Raw genomic sequence first — 25,832 nt, forward strand, 5'->3', positions numbered from 1 at the left:
ACTTATGAAAACATTCATCCAAACTATAAAACTGACCTGCTACACCAAGTGCAAAACGGTGCCACAAATGTACCTCTTTTATGTCATGTAGGAATTGCACGTCTGCTATACAGGCAGCACTTGTTTTAGCAATAACCTACTCACTGGGAACCGCCAGGGCCTCTCAGCTCCTGACCTCATTTGAACCAAGGTTGTAAACAGGTACAAAAGAGCTGAACTCCAGAGGTGAGCCAAGAGTAACTTCAAGGCCGCATTTGGCCGAATATAGCATCAAGGAGCTTTGGCTACACTGGACCTGATGAGAATCAGGGGTGTGTGTGTGTGTGTGTGTGTGTGTGTGTGTAAATAAAATCTGCTGTTTGAAGTCATACCTACACAAAGAGTGCTGGTTCTATTGCTGGCGATCAGTCAGCTCAGCTCCCAGACATCACTGCAGGAGTTCGTTACGATAGTGTTATAGGCCCAACCATCTTCAGCTGCTTCATCACTGACTTTCCTTCTCTCATAAGAGCAGATCTGAGGATGTTTATTGATGATTGCACAATACTCAACACCATTCATGACTCCTCAAATATTGAAGCAGTCCAAGTCCAAATGCAACAAGATCTGGACAATATCCAGGCTTGAGCTGACAGGTAGCAAGTAACATTTGTGCCTTACGGTGCCAAGCATTGACCATCTCAAAAAAAGAGAATCTAACCACCGCCCCTTGACATTCAATGTCATCAGTGTATTCTTCCATCATCATGGATCAGAATTGGTCAGAAACTGAACAGGACTAGCCATATAAATACTGTGGCTACAAGAACAGGTCAGGGGCTAGGAATCTCACAGTGAGCAACTCACCTCCTGACATCTCAAAGCCTGTCCACCATTTACAAGGCACAAGTCAAGAGTGTGATGTAATATTCTCTCCTTGCCTGGATGGCTGCAGATCAAACGCCACCTGACACCATCCAGGACAAAGCAGCCCAACTGATCGGCCTCTCTTACACAAGCATTCGCCCCCTCCATGACTGATGCACAACGGCAGCAGTGTACCATCTACAAGATGCAGTGCAGGAACTCATCAAGGCTCCTTATACAGCACTCTCCAAACCCACAACCACTATCATCTAGAAGGACAAGAGCAGCAGCTACATAGGAACACCACAAACTGGAGGTTCCCCTCCAACTCACTCATCACCATCCTGACTCGGGAAAATATCACTATTCCCTCACTGCTGCCATGTAAAAACACTGGAACTGCCTCCCTGACAACGCCATGGCTGTATCTATAATCACAAGGATTGCAGTGTTTCAAGAAGGCAGCTCAGCACCACCTCCGCAGGGAAATTAGGGGCAGGCAACAAAGTGCTGGCCTAGCCAGCAAAGCCCACCCTCACATAAATGAATCTTTAAGAAAATATCTGTCCTGTTCATGTTAATGATATGGATGCGATGTAGTAACGAGAAGAAATGCACAACGTATAGCTTTTGAAATAAATTGCCACATACAACTGTCCTTAATCTTGTCAAACAAGTACTCCAAGATTATCAGCATGCACGATACTGACCATTTCCTACCAGCTGAAAGAGACGGTTAAGATTCAAATAATCGCTAAAAACTGAGGTAAATTGAAGAAATCCCCATACAATCAATCCATATTTCCAGATGCAAATGCAAAGAAAAATTACACATTGGTGAGAAAATGGAATCCAAAAAAAAAATGCTAAAAATTGCAAAACAGCCAATTTACTACAAGCTCGACCAGCGTACCTATTTGACTGAAACTGAACAATGATTCTTGGAATTGTCTGGTACTTTCAAGATTAGTGCAACATTGTGATGGAATACACAGCTTTGTTTAAAATTAAAATTCCTGTACAATTAAATGCAAGAATTTCTAAAAGTCCAGAAAATACTGGCAGGAAATAACTTAATTATTTACATTGCACGTGGCCAATAACCCCTTGAGATTCTAGCTGAAAACTGGAGGACTGAAGGGTCCTAATTCATTAATTTAAATTAACTACATTAAATTACAGCCAATTTAGAGAAGGTGCAATGTGCTGTAACAAATGTGTTCAGTCATTCATTTCCAAAAGTTCAAATGTCATCCCATGTCCTTTGGCTCCTGTCCCATCGTGTTGTTTCTCTTCCCACACCTAGTTTTTTTTTGTTTATTAGTGTCACAAGTCGCTTACATTAACACTGCAATGAAGTTATTCTGAAAATCCCCTCATTACCACACTCTGGCACCCGTTCGGGTACACTGAGGGAGAATTTAGCTTGGCCGATGCACTAACCAGCACTACTTTCAGACTGAGGAGGGAAACCAGAGCACCTGGAGAAAACCCACGCTGGCAGGGGGAGAATGTGAAGACTCTACAGAGAGTGAGCCAAGCTGGGAATCAAACCCGGGTCCCTGGCGCTGTGAGGCAACAGTGCTAACCACTGTGCCACAAGACAGACTTCCATTTGTTCCCATAGCAAGATTTTTCCTGGATGAGTGCAGATCAAACAACACTTGACACCATCCAGGACAAAGCAGCCCAACTGATTGATCTCTCTTACACTAGCCTGTCCCAAAGGGTGATAGCAAGAGAGGCACCACTCCACATCAAGGATGGCAGACCAGGAATCTCTCCTGCTCTGAAGATTTCACAAGGTGATACTCAACCTACTGGCTGCATTATGAACGCATCGTCCTTGGCCATCAAGCCCTGGGGTGTGACTCGAACCAGAGGCTTCTGGTTCAGAGACAGGGACACTACTCATTGTAATATGAGGCCTCCTGTTCCAACATGTGCACTTTTAGATAATGTTTTGCTTTCGAAAATAGGTCTTCTACAAGTTAAAACAGAAGAGAACCCATTTAATATTTTGAACATCTCACTAAGTAACATTTCTGCAGCCATGCACAGCTTTTGGGAGTTCATACTGGAGCAGGACAATAAATGCTGGCCTAGCCTATATTCTACGAATAACAAATAAAAACAAAAAATCTATTCCATCTCAAGCATTGCAACTTTAAGATAATTATTGATCAGTTTGTCAGCCATGTATGTCCCACAAGCCCTGCCAGATACGCACTCAATGTTCTGGGATTTTTGCCTCTTTACTGTTCCTGTGGACTTGTTTCAGAATTTGGCATATTTTTCTTGTTTTTGAGGTTAACCTTGACGTCACAAATTGACAGTATCTGCAGAAATATCTTAGAAGCAACATAATGACAAATGTAACTGGCTGGAAATGTTCTGATGTTGAAGTTGATGCTAGGTCACTTTACTGAATGAGGGTTTATGAACTCACATCTCCTTCTGGAAATTAAAACAGAAAATGTTGCTAACTCTCAATAGATCTATCAGCAACTGTGGAGACAAAGGAATTCACAGATCTGAACCCTTAACTTTGTTTCTCCCTCCACCAGCGCTGCCAGGCCTGCTGAGTACTTCCAACATTCATGTCTTCTTATTTCAGATTCCAGTGATTCGCAGTATTTTGCTTTTGTATTTGGGTGAACTCAGATGAACACTAATTAAACATTAGTGTGCACACAAGGTATTGGATACCTGGAAACATATAATCAGCTCTTAGGAAATGCATAGGAAAATATTCCAGAAAGTGGAGCACAGTTTCACAGAAGGAAAGGGTGGTGGTGGTGGTGGAGGGGGGGAGGTGGGATGGATGGCGGTAAAGAGAAGGGGATAGTAGTAGAAAATGGTTAAGAGTTTACCTTTAATTTGACCCTTCAACTGAATTCATCCCTGTGATCGTGAAATCGATAATGGAAGTCTTAGGCAAAAATTTACAATGCATCAAGAAATTATTTGGAACCTCACGATATATCTGACTACAAAATCAATGGCTTGTTAAGTGAGATTTTTCATCTGGTGTTTCAAATGGAGGGAGTAAGAAGATGACAATAAAGAAGAGGAGGGAGACAGGTATCCTCCCTGACAGTCCAATGGCGGTATGTGTGGGTTAGCACTGCTGCCTCACGATGCCTAGGGGTCCGGGTTCAATTCCCAGCTTGGGTCACTGTCTGTGCAGACTCTGCACATTCTCCCCATGCGTGTGGATTTCCTCTGAGTGCTCCTGTTTCCTCCCACAGTCCGAAAGATGTGCCGGTTAGGTGCATTGGCCATACTACATTCTCCCTCAATGTACCTGAACAGGCGCCGGTATGTGATGACTAGAGCATTTTTACAGTAACTTCATTGCAGTGTTAACATAAACCTATTTGTGACACTAATAAATAAACTTTAAAACCTGTACTAAGAGGTTGTGACTGCCACCACCATATAGAAAGGATAAAACGCACCTTTGATGGTGACAGCAATCTGATTTTATGCATCTCCAGCATGGATAATGTAACCAGCAAAAACCATTCTTTTCTACAGTAGCTTTTATCAAAACTTATTTCAGGATATGGGTTTGTGTGGGGATTGTCTCTTTAATGATCCCTCTGCAGAGTATGGTTCACATGACCCAGGAACCAACTGGGGAGCAGGATGGGTGGGCATCCTGCTGAGCTGGGATTTCTGTTCCAAACCTATTTGGGAGCTGACTGGCAGCCATGAGGCTGCAAGCCTCTGTATTATAGCTATATGTAAATAAAAATTACAGTTGTTCTTTACCTAACTGGTGAACAGGAATTATTACAGTTCTGTGAACATGTGTGGCATTTATTCTCCTCTCTAGTTGCTTTGATGGTGGTGGTGCACTCTCAAATTGCAATTAGCCCCTTTGTATAACTGAGCATCTTGCTACACATTTCAGGGAACAGTTACATCTAGGTCTCGAGTCACATATAGACCCAACCTGCCAACGGCAGCAAGTTTCCTTCCCTAAAAAGTACAATAATATCAGTTGGAAAGGAAAAGATGCAGTTTGTATCACAAACATCTGACTTTCAACCCCAGTGTTATATCCAGTGATAAATTGAGAACTAAACATCAGAAAATGCTCAACCCAATCTCATCTCACTTCCATGTTATCCATGGTGGGCCACTTAAGTTGCCTGCTCTCAGTATTAGTCCACTTTAATGTCCTGCTTTCAACTGAGCCCAGGCCAATCCAGAGTTATGTTCATTGACAGAAGAGAGTCCAAACACTGAAAAAGGGGAAACCAATATATAATTTTAAGCAATGGCTTATTCTTTGGAATTGATACATACTGTAGGTACAATAAATTTCAGACACCATGATATGTAATAAAGGGAACTGCACAAATGTATTTCTATAGATTTAGAGCCTACTTGGCTCAGTTGGTCACACTCAGGTGTTGCCCATCAGAAGAAATATTAAAAGCAAAACTGAGACTGCCTGACGCAATGATCAATTAAGAGTTGTGTTACAACTAACAAAGAGGTTCAAAGTATATCTTGTAAGTATAAATTATGTATACACATCTCCATCTACCTACACACAGACGCATTTAACTTTGACACTTAATATTTATCTAGCCTAGTCACTTATGTTGCTAAGTGGCAATTGGCAAGTTTCACTCACTGACTCATACGGTGCCCGAAAAGGCATGTAGCCAAAACAGTGTAGCCTTCTATCAAGCCAAGGTCATCAACGGTGAAGTTACTTATTAAAGTATTCACTTCAACATAAGCAACAATTAAAAATAAGCACAAATTCAACACTCCACAATCTCAACGGCCATGCAATTTCCTGCTGCTTTACTGGTTAGTGTCTGTCAGATTAAAAAGATCAGTAAATGACGTGTGGGGTTCTTTAATTTCTGTTGGAAGTCTATTTTGTCTTTCTACCACACAACAGCATTACAAAACCTTGACCACCATGCATTAAAAATTCGGGACATTTCACCCATCTCCCATTCAATCTTGCCCAAGTTTCCAGTTACTGAGAGTTATCTCTGAACGGCTTGCTCTGTATCACAAGAGACATGCAAAAAGGGGGTGGGGAGGGGACACTCAGCGGCTCTCCAGTTTGGCTAAAATAAACACGCTCTGAATGGGAGTGGGGCTGGAGGATTCCCTTTGACGTACCGAAGGGAAAAGCTGCACACTCAGAAACTGGTCATCTCCCCCCGGCACCCCCCCCCCCCACCCCCACAAATTTCCTGTGCTTTCAAACAGCCTGCTTGACATATTGCACAGAAAGGAAGCAAAGGCCACATAACGACAATTATCTGCTCGCTGGAGCATCCTGCAGGGAAGTGTGTATTTGGAGGAAAAATGGTCAGAGCAAAAAGCAGAATACTGACAAGGCAAGAATGCTGCTGCGAAGGATTAAATAGCACTAGTCCCCCTCCACCCAACCCCCCATGCACTTCACAGAAACCTTAGGCACAGTCCTCAACAGATCTGAGTTCTTGCTTTAAAGGGAAAAAAAAGGTGGTTAACCAGTGCATTTAACACGGCAGACAAGAAACAGCCACAGAAAGTTGATTTAGTTTGTTTAAACTCTAATCGCGAGTGTTATTCCACGGGTGAACTTTAGAAGTAAACAGAATCCACTTATAAATAATCACTGTCAACAGATACACTTACAAAAGAGCTAAACAAAAGCACAGAGAGACATTACATTCCTTACTGCCTTGCTCTTCCGTATGTCCAAGGTAGAAATCACAAACAGGTAGCAATTAGAATCGAGTCACAAACCTTCGAAATCTGATATAATTCCCTCCAATTGGTCATTTACTGATATGTCAGACATCTTCCCAAAAAAACTTTCCGACCCTGATTTAGTCTCACTCCAGATACAGATCCCAGGGAGAGAGAGAGGGGAAAACAAAGCTTGCAAATACAATCCCAGCAGCTTGTGTTTTTTTGAGCTGAGTGTATGTTTGGTCTTCCAAAAAAACTTTTTTTTGGGGGGGGATGCTGGGGGAAACTTTGACGGCACTGAACTATCGCAAAAGCCAACCAAAGGCAAAAAAGCATGCAGGATGAATGGATAAGACCCACCCCACAGTTCGCAGAGGCAAGCAGAGAGCTGGCCAGGGACGTGACTGGCTGAATGAGACGCCTGTCAAAAGGCTGCAGATTGTGGTACATCACTGAGGCACTACAGCAGCAGCTTGGGGGCAGCACTGTGTAGCTGCAACGAGAGGGGGTTGGGTGGGAGGAAGATTATTCTTATTTTGGTACAAATAGGTATGGGTTAAGGTGTAAAACCATATCGCAGCTTCAAAAAAAATGACATTGCATACATGTACAATTTCTGACTTAAAATACCTTGCCTGGTGCATCCCTCAGTTGAGTGGTTAATTTTGCTATGAACAGTCAATATTTGGAGGCTGCAGAGGGCATCGAGTCCTCAAGAGTTATATTTGTGCACATTAGTCACATCCTATTGACCTCAAATCATGACCCTGATTAATAAGAAACGAGAATGCATCCGTTCCTTCAGCGATACTTAGAAGTGTATAATCTAACAACAGAAAGATGGTATTTTTTAAAATCTGATAAGATTTGTCTACTCATTTACATAGGGCGGGGGGGGAGCTGCCGAGGTCACTTTTGCTCGATCTTCCACAAACGAGTAAACCAATCCGTAGCACATGCCACAGATGCATTAATTTATATAAAATACAACACAACCTGATTAAAGTGCACATTGTCGTTTAATCCCCTTAATTTGATAATAGCTCAGTAGCATCTTAAATGTATGTTAATGCTCTGTTGCCGGTGTTATTCATTTGCATAATTCAATTAGAATCACAAGATGACTCAAAACACAGTGCTCAACAGCTTTACTGAAATAATAGTGATGATTTTGTGGATTATGGTCCCCTTTGGGAGAATGCCTATTGTTCTGGCCTGAAACAAAAAAAACTAAATCACTAAATAATGTCGAAACCAATTACAGTTTGCCTCTTGGTCTGATATGAAACCATCTCGTTGATCAAAACAACAAAGCAAAGACATTTGGCAGGAGACATGGAAAACAAAGCAAGTCAGGCCAAGCACTGCTTTCCTGAGTATTCCTACTTCATTTAAGTATAAATATTATGCAGCTGTATAGGTAGTTTCCAAAGTTGGATATGTATCGTTTAGCCAAAGTACCTCTTGTGCAGACTTGGGTACGAGATTGATAGCTTTCGTGTTTATATTTCTTAGTTATGCCCGTTTCCTTTTGTAACTTTATTTTTAAATCAGTTATCTCTTACCTCAAGCTTTCCGTCAGGGCAAATGGGTTTGCTATGTCATGGAAGACCAATTTCTGGTCTTACCCCACCTCACCTACTGGATGATAGTTCAGACTGTTGCTCCTGAGCCAAACCTTATCAACATATCAGAAAGCAACCAAGTTTATTTGGACAAATGTAAAAGGTTTCCAAATTATGCTGGGAAACGTAGTTTACTTGATCGACTTTCACAGGACTCAAAAAAAGCAGAGGGAGGAAGCTGTGGCCTTTCAGTCATAGAGTAGAAACATAGAATCTCTACAGTGCAGCACATTGAGTCTGCACTGATTACAATCCCACCCAGGCCCTATCCCTGCATCCCTACTTATTTACTCTGCGAATCCCTCTGACACAAAGAGGCAATTTAGCATGGCCAATCCATTTCGCCGCCACATCAGTCAGTGCATCTATCAAACTGCTTCTAAATTTCTCCAGTCACTGGCCTCTGCTTCTCTGTTGTTTGTTTTTATCTACACCACAGATTGTGAATTTTGGGAATTGCTGTGTTGTGTAGTCACAGCTACTGGAAAGTTGTTCAAACATCACAAAAAAAAGGGCCCAGACTGAGCCATTCATTGGACGAATGTTTCCTCTCTTCACAGACCTGAGTTATCCACGTGTGGTAAAGGGTTGAGAGATGGGATATGCTAGTATATTACGTCAATGATGAGGTACAACTGATAGTCAGTCAGGTGTTGGACTCAAGAGGAAAAGGAGAAGTTGGAATCAATGCCTAGGAACATTGTGTCTGCTCTGTGATCTCTGTAGATGTATTGCTAAGAAACAAGTGTTTAGCAGACATACAGAGTATGTTTTCAGTCTTTCTAAGAACCAAGTTCCATGCATACCATCCAAAATAGAAGAACACAATTCAGATTATGCTGGCAGCAGTGGGGAACTCAATGTAAAATATACATCAGTGTTATCAAAGGAAGCACAGAGTGCATGAAGCTCTTGAAAGTAGCTCTTAAAAAAAAAATTGGCTGAGGAAGCAGCACTCAGGAGTGTGGTAATGATGACCGCACCTAGTGAACAGTCCCTGTCCTCGTCTCACCTATTTCACTGCCTCAAGGTTCCAGAGGCCAAAAGTAGGAGCTGTGGAAATACCATTTTCTCCAGTAGCAAGCAGCATCAGTTCATCACAAATCTGTTCCTTTCTATATGTGGTAGTTCCAGTAGCAGACAAAGTTCTCCTATGGGACCAGGTGCAGGAGCCACTATGGATTTTGAATTCATTCTTAAAGCCTTTGATACTTATTTAACCCAAAGCAAAACAAACACATTTTAACCAGTGTCACAACAAACCTAGGAAATCGATTGAATTATTTCACGCTGACTCATATCACTGCCAGTTCTTGTGGTTGCTGAAGGCCAAGCTAATTCACTGTTGCAAAGTTGTGAGGTGGTCAGGATGCAAAACTCTCACTTTCTGCAGACTAAAGATGATCTTACTTTGGATCAAATGGTTCAGCATGCGAGGCAGGATGAGTTTAGAGAATTTAACAAGACTATAATTCCACACAGCTCTGATGTTCCACTTGACTTTGTAGATTGGGTAGGCTCACAGTGGCTCCACACAAGTCAGCCAAATCAGGCCTAATGGCAGGGAACTCCACGCCATTTGGAGATGCTTGCATCGTGGTATGAAAACCAAGCACAGATGCCAAGACCGCTCAGCGGAATGCTTCTAGTGTGGCTAAAATGGACATTTCCAGGGTTTTGGCAAATCCAATAATTTTAGTCAAAGTTGAAGACAAAAAAAAAAGAAACATTCCATCCAAGAAATGGAAAGGCAAGGAAAAGACATAATTACAGAGTACCTCGGGGGAAGTTGATCATCTTTCTCCAGGCTATTGGTCAATTATAGTCCAAGTTTAAGGTTACTTTTAAAATTGAAACTAGAGTTGAAGTTAATGCACTGGTGGATGACCTCCATTGGCTTCAGCCAATGGCCCTTCATCCATTAGGGATTGATTTATAAGGTCCAGGTGGCATAGACTTTCCCAATTGAAGGCAGGATTATTGCTGCTCTTCATTGCAAGGGGTGACAGATCACTGATTCTCTTTGTTACTCATAATTAGTGCACATCCTTATTGAGTGATGGTGTTGGCGTACTTCTAGAAATCCGAGAAAAAACAGACTATGTTCATGATTTGAATGACTCACTGACTTTTCTTTGCTGAGGAAGGAAACATGGCTGTGAAAGTGAGTTGTGGTGAACACCTTTTTGAACACCAGGAGGGAAAAGGAAAACAATGAAGGTATGCAGGGTAAAAAAAGAGAAGAACGGAAATCCTATCGGAGAGAATCATAGGATCCCTACAATGCAGGAGGCGGCCACTCGGCCCATCGAGTCTGCACCAACCACAATCCCACCCAGGCCCCATCCCCACAACCCTAACTAGTCCCTCTGACACTAAGGGTCAATTTATCATGGCCAATCCAACTAACCCGTGCATCTTTGGATTGTGGGGGGAAACCAGAGCACTGGGAGGAAACCCACGCAGACACGGGGGGAATGTGCAAACTCCACACCAAAGTCAGGAATCGAACCCTGGTCCCTGGCGCTGTGAGGCAGCAGTGCGAACCACTGTTCCACTCCGAGAAGAGCAGTACTTCCTGGAAGAGAAGCAGCAGTGAGTCAAACACCAAGATAAAGGCAAAATGCTGCAACTGCTGGAATCCGAAATAAAAACAGAAAATGCTGAAGAAACTCAGGCCTGGCAACATCTGTGAAGAGAGAGTGGAGCTATTCCCTCTCCACAGTCAAACACGCTGAGTTCCTCCGGCATTTTCTGTTTTTTGTTTCAGATTCCAGCATGTGTAAACATACTTTCCTAGTTGCAGCCTCTTGATAGCTATAAATGCACTGTGGCTGCAAGAGGGTTTCAAGAACAAAACTCATGGACATTCCAACAAAGATGATCCCTCCAGGAGAATAAAAATGTGACAAAATGATTTGCACCAAGAATTTGTTCAGATGTCATACAAACCAGTATTGCACTATCCAGATCAGTCAATAAAGTTTACCTCACACACTGGTATAAATTATACGACAGTACAAGTAGTTGTGGACTGGAACAGACTTAACATAGATATTCCTGTTTAGTAACGCACATTTCTCAGGAAGTGCCTGAAAACATTTGATTTCATTTTGTTCCTGTGCCACGCTGAAGTGATTTTATTTCAAACAACAGAAAAGTCAATCTAGAATCAGAAATGACAGCATACTGTGGCAATATCCTCAGAAAATAATCAATTTGAACATTTTTGGAAAAATTAAGAGTTGTTTGAAGAAAATGATGGTTGGATGTAGTGACAAAGGCAACAAATATCGTTTTTTAAATTCATTTTGAGGATGTGGGCATAGCTGGCTAAGCCAGCATTTGTTGCCCACCCCTAATTGACCCTTGAGATGGTGTTGGTGAGATGCCTTCTTGAATCACTGCAATCCGTGTGGTGTAGGTACACCCACTGTGTAGTCAGGGAGGGAGTTCCAAGATTTTGACCCAGCGACAGTGAAGGAACAGTGATATATTCCCAAGTCAGGATGGTGAGTGACTTGGAGGAGAACTTCCAAGGTGCTGGTATTTCCAAGTATCTGCTGCTCTCGTCATTCTAGATGGTAGGGGCCATGGGTTTGGAAAGTGCGGCCTTTGGAGACTTAGCGAGATCCTGCAGTGCATCTTGTAGATGGTATATATATATATATATATGGCTGCCACTGTTCGGTGGAGGAGAGACTGAATGTTCATGGGTTAGCAATCAAATGGGCACTTTGTTCTGGATGGTATCGAGCTTCTTCAGCACCCTTGGAGTGCACTCACCTGGGCAAGTTGACAGTATTCCATTACACTCCTGATTTGTATCTTGTAGAGTATGGACTGGCTTAGGGAACGGGGGTTCAGGAGGGGAGTTAGACGCCACAGAATTTCTTGCCTTTGACTTACTTTTGCAGCCAGTGTTTATATGGCCAGTCTGGTTCAGTTTCTAGTCAATAGTAATCCCCACAATGTTGATAGTGGGTGATTCAATGATGGTAAATGGCACTGAATATCAAGAGGTGATGGTTAGCTCTTCTCTTGTTTGAGATGGTCATTGCCTGGCACTTCTGTGGTATGAATGTTACTTGCCAAACATCAGTCCTAGCCTGGCTATTGTCCATGCCTTGCTACGTTTGAATCATAGAAATCCTACAGTACAGAAAGAGGCCATTCGGCCCATTGAGTCTGCATTTGGACATGAACTGTTTCAGTATGAAGTATGGTGCTGAATGTTGTGTGCAAACCTCCCCCAATTCTGACCTTATGATGACAAGGCGGCCACTAATGCAGCTGCTGAAGATGCCTGGGCCTAGGACACCATCCTGAGGAACCCCGGTTGTGGTGTCCTGGAGCCAAGATGGTTGACCTCCTACCACCACAACAATTTTCCATTGTGTCAGGTCTGATGAATCTAAGCAGCGGAGGGTTTTCCCTCCGATTCTCATTTATTCCAGTTGTGCTAAGGCTTCTTGGTGCCATAGTCAAATGTGGTCTTGATGCTAATGGCAGTTATTTTCACCTCACCTCTGGAATTCAACTCTTTTTTTCCACATTTAAACCAAGGCTGCAATGAGTCAGGAGTTAAGTGACCATGGTGAAACCAAACTGTGCATCATTGAGCAAGTTATTGCTGAGTAAGTGCTGCTTGATAGGGCATTTGATGACCTCTTCCATCATTTTACTGATTATCTAGAGTAGACTCATTGGGCAGTGATTAGCAGTGTTGAATTTGTCCTGTTTCTTGTGTGCAGGACATACCTGGACAATTTTCCACATTGCCGTTTAGGTGCCAGCTGTACCGGAACAGAATTCATCTTAACTACTTCAAAAACAAACTAAAATTAGTTCTATTTAATTGTATATGTTTCCAAACAAGCAAATTTTGCCTTTGACATTGCTTACACCAAGCCACATGAGTCTGTTTTAGCATGACAGGACTCTATACCATGTGAAACACAATGAGTGTGTTTATTATTATTATTATTATTGTTGTGAGCTTTGATTCTTAACTTTGCAAAGTCTGAGAACTGTTAGGTTAATAAATCAGCATTTAATTGCTGTTTGTCAATGGAAATGTACAGATTGAAAAACCATGTAAATTCTGGTTGTTTAAAAATACACATTATTAACTGACAGCTTTTCCTGTCTCCTCCATCATTTCAAAAAGAATTGTTTTTGCATTTTACAAAAGTGTGATATCAACTGTGAAGAACAAACAGCTCATTAAGCACATCTTTTGTGTTGCTACTTAGAATGTGAAAGGGTGGGAATATATTTTTATTAATTCATTTTTTACTCCATTCATAAAGTTAAAGCCAATACTCACAACAGACCAGGCAAACCATTCCAATTGATCTTGATTTGTCACATGTATTAGCATACAGTGAGAAGTATTGTTTCTTGAGTGCTATACAGGCAAAGCAGACTGTTCATAGAGAAGGAAAGGAGAGGGTGCAAAATGTAGCGTTACAGTAATAGCTAGAATGTTGAGAAAGATCAAACATATGGTAGATCCATTCAAAAGTCTGATGGCAGCAGGTTGTTCTGAGTCAGTTGGTATGTGACCTCAAACTTCTGCATCTTTCTCCTGACAGAAGGTGGTGGAAGAGGATATGTCTGGGGTGCGTGGGGTCCTTGATTATATTGGCTGCTTTGCCGAGGCAGCAGGAAGCATTGATGGAGTCAATAAATGGGAGGCTGTTAGTTTGCATCTATAGACTCAAGGTTGTAAGAAATGACAGACAGTCTGCTGGAATGTTAACACCCTCTTCCCCTAGTCATCTAGCAGATACTAGGAAGCTCACCCACCTGCCTGCCAGCCAGAGCTGGCTGAATATATTATTTTAAACTGCATTCAGCCACCCATTGCTATCAGGATTCTTGTTCATATATGAATAGTAGGTCATGTATCCAGATGATGTCATATGGGCTCAACTGTAAACTTCACACCTAAATTACCTGACAAGCCAAACTCATTAAGAAATGGATCCGGGTCCAAGAGACCCAGAACATATAGAACATAGAACATAGAACATTACAGCGCAGAACAGGCCCTTCGGCCCACGATGTTGCGCCGACCAGTTACAAAAACAATGACCCACTAGCCTATACCAATCCCTTTTCGTCCATAAACCTATCCAGAGATCTCTTAAACGCCCCCAAACTAGACGCATCTACAACTGCAGCAGGCAGGGCATTCCAATCCCTCACCACCCGCTGGGTAAAGAACCTACCCCTGACATCCGTCCTGTAGCTACCCCCCCTTAATTTAAAGCCATGCCCCCTCGTGCTAGCTTTCTCCATCCGAGGAAAAAGGCTATCACTATCCACCCTATCTAAACCTCTAATCATCTTATATGTTTCAATAAGATCCCCTCTTAGCCGCCTTCTTTCCAACGAAAACAACCCTAAATCCCTCAGTCTCTCCTCATAGGACCTCCCCACCATACCAGGCACCATCCTAGTAAACCTCCTCTGCACCCTCTCCAACGCCTCCACATCCTTCTTGTAATGCGGGGACCAGAACTGCACACAGTACTCCAAGTGCGGCCGCACTAGAGTAGTGTACAGTTGCAACATTACACTGCGACTCCTAAATTCAATCCCCCTACCAATAAACGCCAAGACACCGTACGCCTTCTTAACAACCTTATCTACTTGATTCCCAACTTTCAGGGATCTATGTACACACACACCTAGATCCCTCTGTTCATCCACACTATTCAAAGTCCTCCCGTTAGCCCTATACTCGACACATCTGTTGCTCCTACCAAAGTGAATTACCTCACACTTCTCCGCATTAAATTCCATCCGCCACCTCTCGGCCCAGCTCTGCAACCTATCTAAGTCTCCCTGCAGACTATGACACCCTTCCTCACAATCTACCACACCTCCAATTTTGGTGTCATCAGCAAATTTACTAATCCACCCAACTATACCCTCATCCAGATCATTAATAAAAATTACAAACAACAGTGGCCCCAAAACAGATCCCTGAGGCACACCACTCGTAACTGTACTCCATGATGAATATTTACCATCCACCACCACCCTCTGTCTCCTATCTGATAGCCAATTCCTGATCCAACTTCCTAGATTACCCACAATCCCATACATCTGCATTTTCTGCAGAAGCCTACCATGGTGAACCTTATCGAACGCCTTACTAAAATCCATGTATACCACGTCAACTGCCTTACCCCCATCCACCTCTTTGGTCACCTTCTCAAAAAACTCAATAAGGTTAGTAAGGCACGACCTACCCGCTACAAAACCATGTTGACTATTTCTAATCAATTCATTCAGAAGGGAAGGTTTTGATTTTTTTTTGATTCCTTGTGAGTCAACTGTCCTTCTCTGGGATCCAAATAAAAACTTTGGCCTTTTCTTATCCCAGTTGACTTCCATGCCCACCACAAGCAAAATTCCCTTTAGTGTCAGTGGTGGTGAGGCAGTCACCATCTAAATGCTTGTGCTGGAGATGGTTCCTTCTAACTTGCAGCCCATTCCCATTAGTCTGCAGGGAACTGGCAGGTTTGGGCAGAAGTGTAACCTCTGAAATGGAAACATAACCCACCAGCTTAACTTTCTCAGGGCTCCACATGGAAACGGAATGGGTGTTTTTGGCTTACTTCAATCTCTTTTAAAGCACCAATGCCACTCCGCAGACTGTCTTCATTTCTGTGTACTTTGTGATAGAAAGCCAAGTGCAACAGGGATGCACAACAGACGATAAATGTTCACCACATGCAACACCTTCATAAAACGTGATTTTTATGCTAGTTGTTAAATCATTGTTAGTACACTTCAGAATCCAATGGGAAAACCATAAGAAATCTTGATGAGGCGACATGGACACAAACAAGATGTGAACCGGAAACAAGCATTTAAATCTGCTCCACCATTAAAAAGTAACTGGGTTTTTTGGATCAGCATCAAGCTAATTAATTTCCACAATCAGTCTGCCGGTAGTTTAATATTCACTAACCAACACCTCTTTCACTTTATACTTTTGGCAGACTGTATTTGTTCTCCAATAACATCAGCTTTCAAGTAGCCTTTTTCAATAGTGCTGTGCGCAGTAAAAAATTACAGAGAACACCAAATTAAATGAATAGGAATAAACTCCATGAAACACAAAAATGTGACTTTACAGCAAAAAGCCTGCCATATCTTAATATTCATGCTTGAACTACACTAATCAAAACATCAGCTCTCAGAGAATTTTCAAAAGCTACCGAGGAACGCAACAAAGCTTCTCAAAATAACTTTAACTCTTCCATGGAATTTTGCATCTTTGTCATTTCAGTGTTATAGACTCATATTTGAGTGGAAATTTACCAGCATGCCGCGGGCATGGCTCGCAGAACGGAGTTCTTCATTGGCCTCGGGCAGAATTTTATAAGCCTCGCCTAAGCGAGGTTGTAAAATTCTGGCCAAAGTCTATGACACAGAAAAGAGGCCACTTGGCCCATCGGCTGAAAATGAGCTACCGCGTTGAGCATTTAGCCCATAGCCCTGTGGGTTAGTGCTCGAGAGGTGCATATGCAGACACCATTTACATGAGTTGAGGGATTCTGCCTTTCAGTTAGCAAATTCCCCCACAACACACTAGGCAAGTTAAATCATCCTCAGCCATATAATCTTTCTACCAATCGCCTTAATTCTGTTATAAAGAACCTGGTAGCCTATCAGCACCACATTTTGGAATTTTCACTCTGAAAATTATATATTTTCCAGCTGTTGTAAAATGGACAACTAAAAGTCAGAAAAATCAATTGGATAACTATTTCACTGGCTCCTCTTCCATCTTAGTCAGTGCTGTACCTTCTGTCCTGTCCATTACATTCACTAAAATCATACCATAGATAGTGCAATCATTTCATTTTAAATGAAGAAATAAATGCAAATGCAATATAATTTTCAAAACTCGAGTGTTTTCACGCATTCACCATGGCTAATCCCCCTAACCTGTACATCTTTGGACTGTGGGAGGAAACTGGAGCACACGAAAAAACCCACATGGACACACAGGGAGAATTTGCAAACTCCACACAGACAGTGACCTAAAGCCGGAATCAAACCTGGTCCCTGGCATTATGATGCAGCAATGCTAGTCATTGTTCCGATGTACCAGGCTGGAATCAAACCCGGGTGAAGACTTGGCGACGTGGGGCAGCAGTGCTGATCACTGTGCCAGACCAGAACGGAACCTAGTTCCCTGGCATTGTGAGGCAGCAATGTTAATGTACCACTGTGCTGGATCCTTCCTCCACAAGGCCATGCTCACATTTTCTGTCCATCAGATATTTCTCCTACAAATTTTAAGTATGTAAGTTGATAAAAAGGAGCACATAGGAAACCTGGCCATGTCTCTGTAGGTGTGTGAAATATTGAACATAGATCATGCACATTGCTTTTCATGAAAGATTACTGTTTGGGAACAACTTTATAGATGTGCTTGAAAGAAGGGTTTTAATTTTAAGCTCCTGTATGGATATTCATGTGAAATGATGAAAGAGGTGCAAGGTGGGATTTTACCAGTGTCAGCAGTCAAGGTGCAAGTGAACGTAGAATCCCTACTGTGTAGAAGGAAGCCATTCAGCCCATTGAATCTGCATCAATCACAATCCCACCCAGGCCCTATCCCCATAACCTCACACATTTATCCTAGTTAGTCCCCCTGACACCAAGGGGATATTTAGCATGGCCAATCAACCTAACCCGCACATCTTTGGACTGTTGAAAAGAAACCAGAGGAAACCACACAGATACGGGGAGAACGTTCAAACTCCACACAGATAGTGACCCAGACCAGGAATCGAACTTGAGTCTGTGGCACTGTGAGGGAGCAGTGCTAGCCACTCTGCCATCCTTAAAGAGAAAGGTGACTTGGCATTTTGCCCATTTACTTGGTACAAGGCAAGACTGCCAAGACTACCTTGGAAGATTTTCCTCAGGCTAGCATGTTCCCGGTAACCTACTCCCAAATCATTTCCTTATTTACCTCTACTGCTGTCTGAACTCTTCCCTTGGTGTGTCGGCACAGAAGAACCTGCCTTTCACGTAGTACCTGAAGCCGTAACACCACAGCATTAAGTGTGAAAAAATATTGCAATAGCAGTGTGAGATCAAGTATACGTTTATCAGTGAGATTTAAGTTTAGGCTATTTTAGTGAACCTGCTCTTGCGATGGTTTCACCACATCCTATATATTGACCTTAAATCTCCTATTAGAGAGAAGCTGTGGTTTTCGGTACACACTTGAGCTTGGTTTAAATTCTGAACGAACACATTACATGTGTCTACAGAGGCACAGAAGACACGTACAGAATGTATAAATCTGCGTCAATAGCAGACAATGTAAATAGATGGAGACAAATTGAGCTTCATGTCTGAATAAGCTTAAATTTTAATTTATATGTACACCACTAAATCACCAAGTTTCCCCACTTCAACATCCTGGGATCACAATTAACCAGAAACTGAACTGGGCCACTCCCATCTACATTGTTGCATTTTGGGTACAAGAACAGGGCAAAATCTGAGTGCTCTGCCTTGAGTGGTTCACTTCCCAATCCCTCAAAGCCTTTCCATATTTAACAGACTCAAGTTAAGAATATGATGGAATGCTGACTTGGATGAGTGCCACCTTAACACTCAAAGCTCAGCAGCATCCAGGACAAAGCATTGCTGCTTGTTTGGCACACGATTGAACTGGCACCATTACTCTATTGTATCTACTGTGTATTATGTATAGGATAATAGTGTATAGTGTATTATGCACTGCAGCAACTCACTACATTTACCTTCTACACCTTCTCACCCCATGACCTCTATTATTGAGAAGGGCGTCTATAACGTGAGAGCATCAATTTCATCCTCACAGCTCCCACTATCCTAATTAAACAGATTTTGCTGTTTCTTCATTGTCACACAATCAAAAGTCTGGAATTCTCTGCATAACACTTAACGTGGGAGCCCCATCAGAACAAGTATTGCAGTTGTTTAATAAAAAAGCCCACCCATCTCTCTCCCTCTGGAATTTTAGGGACTGGCAACAAATATGACCTTAGTAGTGTTGCCTACAAGTGTAGAAAACAAACATATTCTTTCTCTATCTCCCAACATATGCCGTTAATGCTGTGGAGTTTTTGATTTTCATGAAGGGGTATTTGTGACTGCTCCTGTTCCTTTTAGTGGGAAGAGATTTTCAGAGACTGTAGAGATAAATAGAAGCAAAATGGCAACAGGAGCATTCATTTCAACAGCCGCTGTAACCTGTATGAAGACTGCAGAAGTGCCAAGGTTCTGCCCACACAACGAGGTTACAATCCAAAGAATTAATCTCAGCCAGAGGAGTAACACAACCACGTAGACTTGATCCTTAGATTATGCAACAAGGTCAGCGACGTACAGCATGGACGAGCCATAAATTTAGTTGACACCAAGCCAACGTCAGAAAATTAACATCTGAGGAAATATTTAAAGTGCACCAGGTACAGTGCCTTCATTAGCATCGTTGCCAATAGCAACCAAGACAGGATATTAAACACAGTCTTTAGTTCCTTTTCATTAGCCCCATTTTTTTTCAACAATATTATTTCACAGACAGAAAACAGCCGAATACTTGTAAAACATAAAGGATTACAGACAAGAAATGTAACTTGCCTGGAATATTCAGAACTAAATGATACAACAGCTTTATTTAGACTCATCCAAAGTCCGAGCGTAAATAACCATTTCTCCAGCTGGGTGCCAGAAGATTTGCATTTACCAGGGCAAATTCCTAGCTTGTCGAGGCTCAATAATTGTGGTAATAGCATATCCAGAGGTAAGACATCTTTGCAAAATAGTTTGCGGCTGGTACGTTAAACAGTCTTCCTGCTAGACTGTTTACACCATTAAACTTCTGCTAAGCATCTTAATCTTAGAGAGTAATTCCTTTCCTGTCATACCATAAGACAGCTCTGTCTTTATGACTCAGGGTGGAAAATGTTAGGGTAGGAAAGCCAGATGAACTGTTTGATTTTTGTCAGTGCTGTAATGTGCGAAAGGAGAAAAGAGTGTCTTACACTAGCCATGGATTACAATACTTATTTACTGTTTGTGATATACAGGTAAACAGTATGACATTCCTTTTTTCATGTGCTTTTAACTGATGTTCAAAATAAAATGGGTTACTGCCTCTGTGTTGTAATTGCAGGTCAGATATTCTCCAATGAGCATTCCCTTAATGTCTAGTGTCTAATTGCACAGTAATATAAATGAGTGTGTAGGAATGGAATGCTCACAATCTGAAAGGGATTTGTATTTTCCACATTGGCTTCTTTAGTCTTTCAGTAATGGACTGAAAAACACTCAAGAGTCGAGGCTTCTTCTAAATTGTTTCAGTTGCATCATTTTTCATGCAGCACGTGATCACACAGCTGTTCAGTGAACAAATTCCACTTTCCTCCCTGTCCTCAAATAAAAAAAAGACATGTCCTGTATCCTTTCCCTTAGTTTTAACTTTGCTGCAAGCTCCAATTGCAAAAACTGGCACCCTGCATCTCAACTTCTGGCTGTCAGGCAGCTGGCAGCTTCTGACATAAAACCTGAATGACTTGCCATGTGTCCTTATGCCTCGTTTTCCTGTTCCCAACAAGTGGGAGGGCAGCCATTATGATTACTTCTCTGTTCACTGACTTGCAAGTGAGGTCCTCCTACCAAGAGAGAGTGGGGTCTCAGGAGACCACCTCCTGCTATTTTCAAAAATGAATAGGGCCCACCCTGACTCGCTGAGCCTGATACGAGCCAGCTGACTCACTTGAATTTGACTGTGACCCCACAGCATTCCCCATCCGGAATGTTCCCCTGCCCAACGAGCTTTATCCAATTCTTCAGTGACTGCGCCATGAACAAATCCCTCATCTCTGGGTTGTCGCCGGTTAAACTGCACTTTGGCTTCTCAATACTTGAACCCCTACTGAGAGAGACAGACAGAACACAAACTCAAACGCTATAGAAAATTGCAAAAGTATGTGAAAGACATGCTGGCCCGAAAAGATAAACAGTAAGAGATGACCAAAGAAAGAGAATGAAAATAAATAAAAAGGCGCACAGTTAAGAGGCTCTTTCAGAATTTTAAAATTTGTGTCCATGAATGATAGCACCAGGGATCAACTCTCATCCAGGCAACCCGATTTTGTGCAGCAACATTTTCCAAGATATCTCATCAACTATGGTTTATTTTCCAAGGAATCAGTTACAGGACATACTTCAAACATCCACATTTCCAAACCAGTATTAACCCTATTGAGCATTTTTTAAAATCAGCATGTTTTAAAACACCCATGTGCGGCTCTCTCATGGCCTCCTGAACTTTAAAGGAAGTTCCCCAGCCGATCACGAGCAGCTGGGCACACAATCAGCAATTACTTTGCTCACCGGCTGTTTATGATTCACATTTGGATTAAATTGCAAGTAACCGGTGCATGAGCAGTTGTTACTGCAACCAGCAGGAAGGTTCCTTCAGTCTTAATCAGGTTAAGGACTATGCAAAGCACTGATGCTTTAAAGTACTTGACTAAGTGCTTATGAAGATTGAAGGAGACGCACGTTAAAGTGCAAAGTTTCACTTTAAAAGGATTTGCCATGGCACATTGAATCTCAATAGATCACCTGTCTTAACCATACTATTTCCTGGGGCTCATTATTTGATGCTCCAGTCTTATTGTGACCAATGCTAGGGTGGGGTGCAATTGGAGGAAGGGGGAAGAAATATGATATTTTAATGTAACAGATGAAAAACAGAGTTACATTACAAAATGTTAAACAAGACAGACAGTGGTTGTTGCAATATGCTTTTAAGGAATAGCAACATGTCATCATTAGAAGAGTAGTGCATCACGTGATCCAAACTCAATTTCACTTTGGATTGTAAGCAGAAGATAGCACACACAGCTCTGCTTTCTGTCCATCTGTACACGTTCTTATATGCCTAGTTTAAATAAATGAACACACAACATGTTGACACAATCCCTTAAGAGTGATTGATGTTTTTATATCAACATTAAAAATGACTTATTTCATGGTAGTTTCTTTTAACCTGAAATCAAAAATTTGCCAAAACGTCTCAACCAGCAGCCCTCCCTCATTAATAGGGATTAATCTAGGATTATCTTCAAGATGTTCTATTCACAAAAATTAAACTTTCGCTCTGATAGTTGCCAAGCCAGATAAACACAATTTTGTCCCAAAAGACAATACTACTACAATCTGTATTTACAGTACTATTTTTGCATGGTCCATTATTACTCTGGTTATCAAAATGGCAGCATGATAGCACAGTGGTTAGCACTGCTGCTTCACGGTGTCAGGGATCTGGGTTCGATTCCCAGCTTGGGTCATTGTGTGGCGTTTCCCTGTGTTTGCGTGGGTTTCCTCCGGGTGCTCTGGTTTCCTCCCACAGTCTGAAAGATATGTTGGTTAGGTGTATTGGCCATGCTAAATTCTCCCTCAGTGTATCCGAACAGGCTTCAGAGTGTGGTGACTGGGGGATTTTCATAGTAACTTCATTACGGTGTAAATGTAAGCCTACTTTTGACTAATAAATAAACTTTACTTTAAAAAGGTACATTATTTAAATTGCCACGATCACTCCAACTCTCATCCGCTATATATTTGGGAATTTACTTAGAACAGTCACGTGTTCTTGTGATTGAACCATCTTCTTATAGTTGATGTCAGGAGTACAGTCAGTCTTTTTAATTCCCTTTCTTATTTCTCATGAAATGTGCATGTTGCTGGCAAGGCTGGCATTTACTGTGCAGTCCCAATTGTCCTGGGGAAGGTGATAATGAAATACCTTTTTGAATCGCTCCAGTCCATGTGGTGCTCAGAGCTGTTATGGAGAGGTTAAATTTTGGAACAAGTTATAGCGGAGGAGCAGTAATACACGATGTCAGGAAGGTATGAGGCTTGGAGGGGATTTTGTGCTGTTCCTATGCATCCACTTGTCATTCTAGGGGTAGAGGTAGCAGATTTGAAAGATACTGTTAAAGGAAGCTTGGCGAGTTGCTATAGTACCTCTAGTAGATGGTACATTTTGCTGCTGCTGTGCCCTGGTGGAGGGACTGGTGATCAAATGGGACGTTCTGTCCCAGATGGTGTTGAACTTCAAGTGTTGTTGCAGCTGCACTGATCTAAACAGGTGGAGTGTATTCCATCACACAGGTATCTTGTGGATGGTGGATATTGTGATATGTGTCAGCTTGTTACTGTAATGTACAGATGTTCAGCAGATCAAGGGTAAAAATGGGACTGGAGAATAGCACTGCCCATGGTATGATGTACAGTATCACACAATAAAAAGGTTCTGGGAGAGAACAGTCTAGAAACAGAACTCACTCATCAGCCTGCCTGCATAGAGGCAACATCTCCACACATGACCATACCCTGGATCTATGAATAGTTAAAGACTTGCAATACATGGTTCACATTTAAATATTCAAGTCTCAAGATCTCCTCACTGAAAGACCTTCACATTGAGACACAACGTTACGATATGCTGTGTAGCAGGGGTATTGACAGTGATGACCAACGATGATAGTATCATGGTGATCGGTGAGTTGTGATGAATGACGATAAGAAAGATGATAGCTAAACGCATGAACCCAGAACAGTATTTCAAGGTAGAAAAAGCCGAAGCAAGAAGAGAGAATTTTACACCTCTAGCCTGCAGACTTTGAACTTGAGGATTCCAACAGAAAGTGAAGTACATTGTGACATGCCCGTGTGAGGCAAAAGCATCCAAATCCACAATGAGTGAGCAAAACTACAGAAAATTGCAAGATCCTGAGTGACATAGCTCACAACATGGTGAATAATAGCACAAAAAAAGCTGAACTTACATTTTGGAACAGGTGATAGTCCCAAGGTTCACCATACAGAGGGCAGCTGAAAGAAACGCAAGTGGAAACACAGGTCTTAAATATAAAACCTGCAGAAAAAAGGCTGGGCCAAATTAAATACAGAAACCTGCGAAGAGCATTTAAAAAAAAAGAGGGAAAAGTCCTGTAGAGTTACAACACATGCAGAATCCAATCTTCCAAACACTTTGGATATACTGAAATTTTCAATTTGAAAAGCACTCCAAACCAAAGGGAAGGCTTTTTTTTAAAAAAACAGGGAAATAAATTGTGTTCCAAACTAAACTAAAAGTATAACCAGGTTTTAAGCCCAGTGTAGTACAAACTGCTGGAACCTTCAACAAATTTCCTACAAAATACAACACCTGCAACTGTTTCTGAGATCTGCCCAACAAACAAGACCTCAAGTACAGAGGGAAGCCAGCCGCACCATAGCAACTACAGTCTATGCGAGTATATGGCAACTGCATTCAGTCTTAAAGAGGTAATGAAATTTAAAGTGAGAACGACAAACCAAATTGGCTATTGAACAAAAAATTCAAAGACATAACCCACAATGAGGGCAACTCTCACTGATGTCCCTATGCGACAAGAGACCCGAAAGAGGTGTAAACAAGAGACCCCAGAGAAAGGGCACCAGGAAAATGAATGGGTGGGCTCTCACTCACAGGCAAAATGTCAAAAGGAACACACGACCATTCAGCAACATGAAGAAACAAAGACAGTCTTTGTAATAATCTCAACGAGGCCCATGATTTTGGCCTTTGACTATGAGCTCCCTGATTGAGGTAATGATTGCTTGCCACCTGGTGCAGAGAAGGGGGTGGGGAAGGAGGAGGACCACCTCATGAACCTGCTCCTGGGCCTGGCAAAACTTGCCATAAACAGGTTCAGGCAGTGGGCGACTGAGGGAGCTGTCCAACCCAACTGTCTACCTCTCTCCCACGGCCGGGTGTCCCTGGGAAAGAGAGCATGCAGTTGCCTAGGGCATTGTTAATGCCTTCCATGTCTGCTGGGCACCGCAGGGACTGGGGTGCATTATTGATCCCTTTGATCACATTTTTGGTTTGATGTTTTAAGTTTCCTTTACATTTTGTCCTTCGTTTCAGGCAGTTCCCCTCTTTCTGCAAGCTGCACATTTTAATTTATCCACTTGTTAATTTGATTTAGTCCATTTGTTTGGCCAAAAGAGTGGAACTGAATTTGTAAATAAAGGGAATCTGATGAACGAACACTGTCCTCCAAGGAGTTATGTCAGTCTTAAACAGAAAAATGGAAGCATGGTAGAAGGAATTTGAGGAGATCCTGCTGAATTGTTTGAAAGCTCAAAGTGAAGCAAGCTAGCTTCACGAACAAAGAGAAAACCTGTTAAACAACTTTCACACAATACAAGAATTCCTCAAGTCAAAGTTTATTCCTCTGGAAGATTACGAAGAGAAGCAGAATGACTGTCATAAATTCTGAACAAACAGACGAACCTGTTGACAGAGAAGATGCCAGCAAAATGTTCCATATTCCAGAAGGAAGCCAGAGCTGAAGAAACAGTTGGACGAAAGCGAGAAGGCATTGAAAGAAAAGCCTTAGGAGTTCCCATGTTACAAGCAGCCGTGAGTAGCACATTTACAGAACTGAAGCCATTTGGCCAATGGTGAAGACCAAAAAAAAAGGACAAGACAAAGTTCTACTGTGAAACAAAAGACAGAAATAAGATATAAAATGTAAATTCAAC

The 25,832-nt window shown here is 42.0% G+C and overlaps 1 protein-coding gene across 5 annotated transcripts in view; it reads right to left on the bottom strand.

Moving 5' to 3' along the window:
- Nucleotides 1–25,832, bottom strand: part of LOC145356310 (neuronal-specific septin-3-like) — a 264,326-nt gene that overhangs the window by 139,425 nt on the left and 99,069 nt on the right. The window contains exon 1 of one of the 5 annotated variants that reach the window (XM_080208912.1): nt 6,619–6,834. The exons of the other annotated variants lie outside the window; for them this stretch is intronic. Coding sequence (XP_080065038.1) covers nt 6,619–6,673 — 55 coding nt within the window. The 5' untranslated portion in view covers nt 6,674–6,834. Of the gene's footprint in view, nt 1–6,618; nt 6,835–25,832 lie in introns of those variants that run through there. 5 annotated transcript variants of the gene reach the window in all.

The sequence above is a fragment of the Carcharhinus amblyrhynchos genome, chromosome 21, assembly GCF_965287045.1.
Source record: "Carcharhinus amblyrhynchos chromosome 21, sCarAmb.v2.hapA, whole genome shotgun sequence".
NCBI lineage: Eukaryota > Metazoa > Chordata > Chondrichthyes > Carcharhiniformes > Carcharhinidae > Carcharhinus > Carcharhinus amblyrhynchos.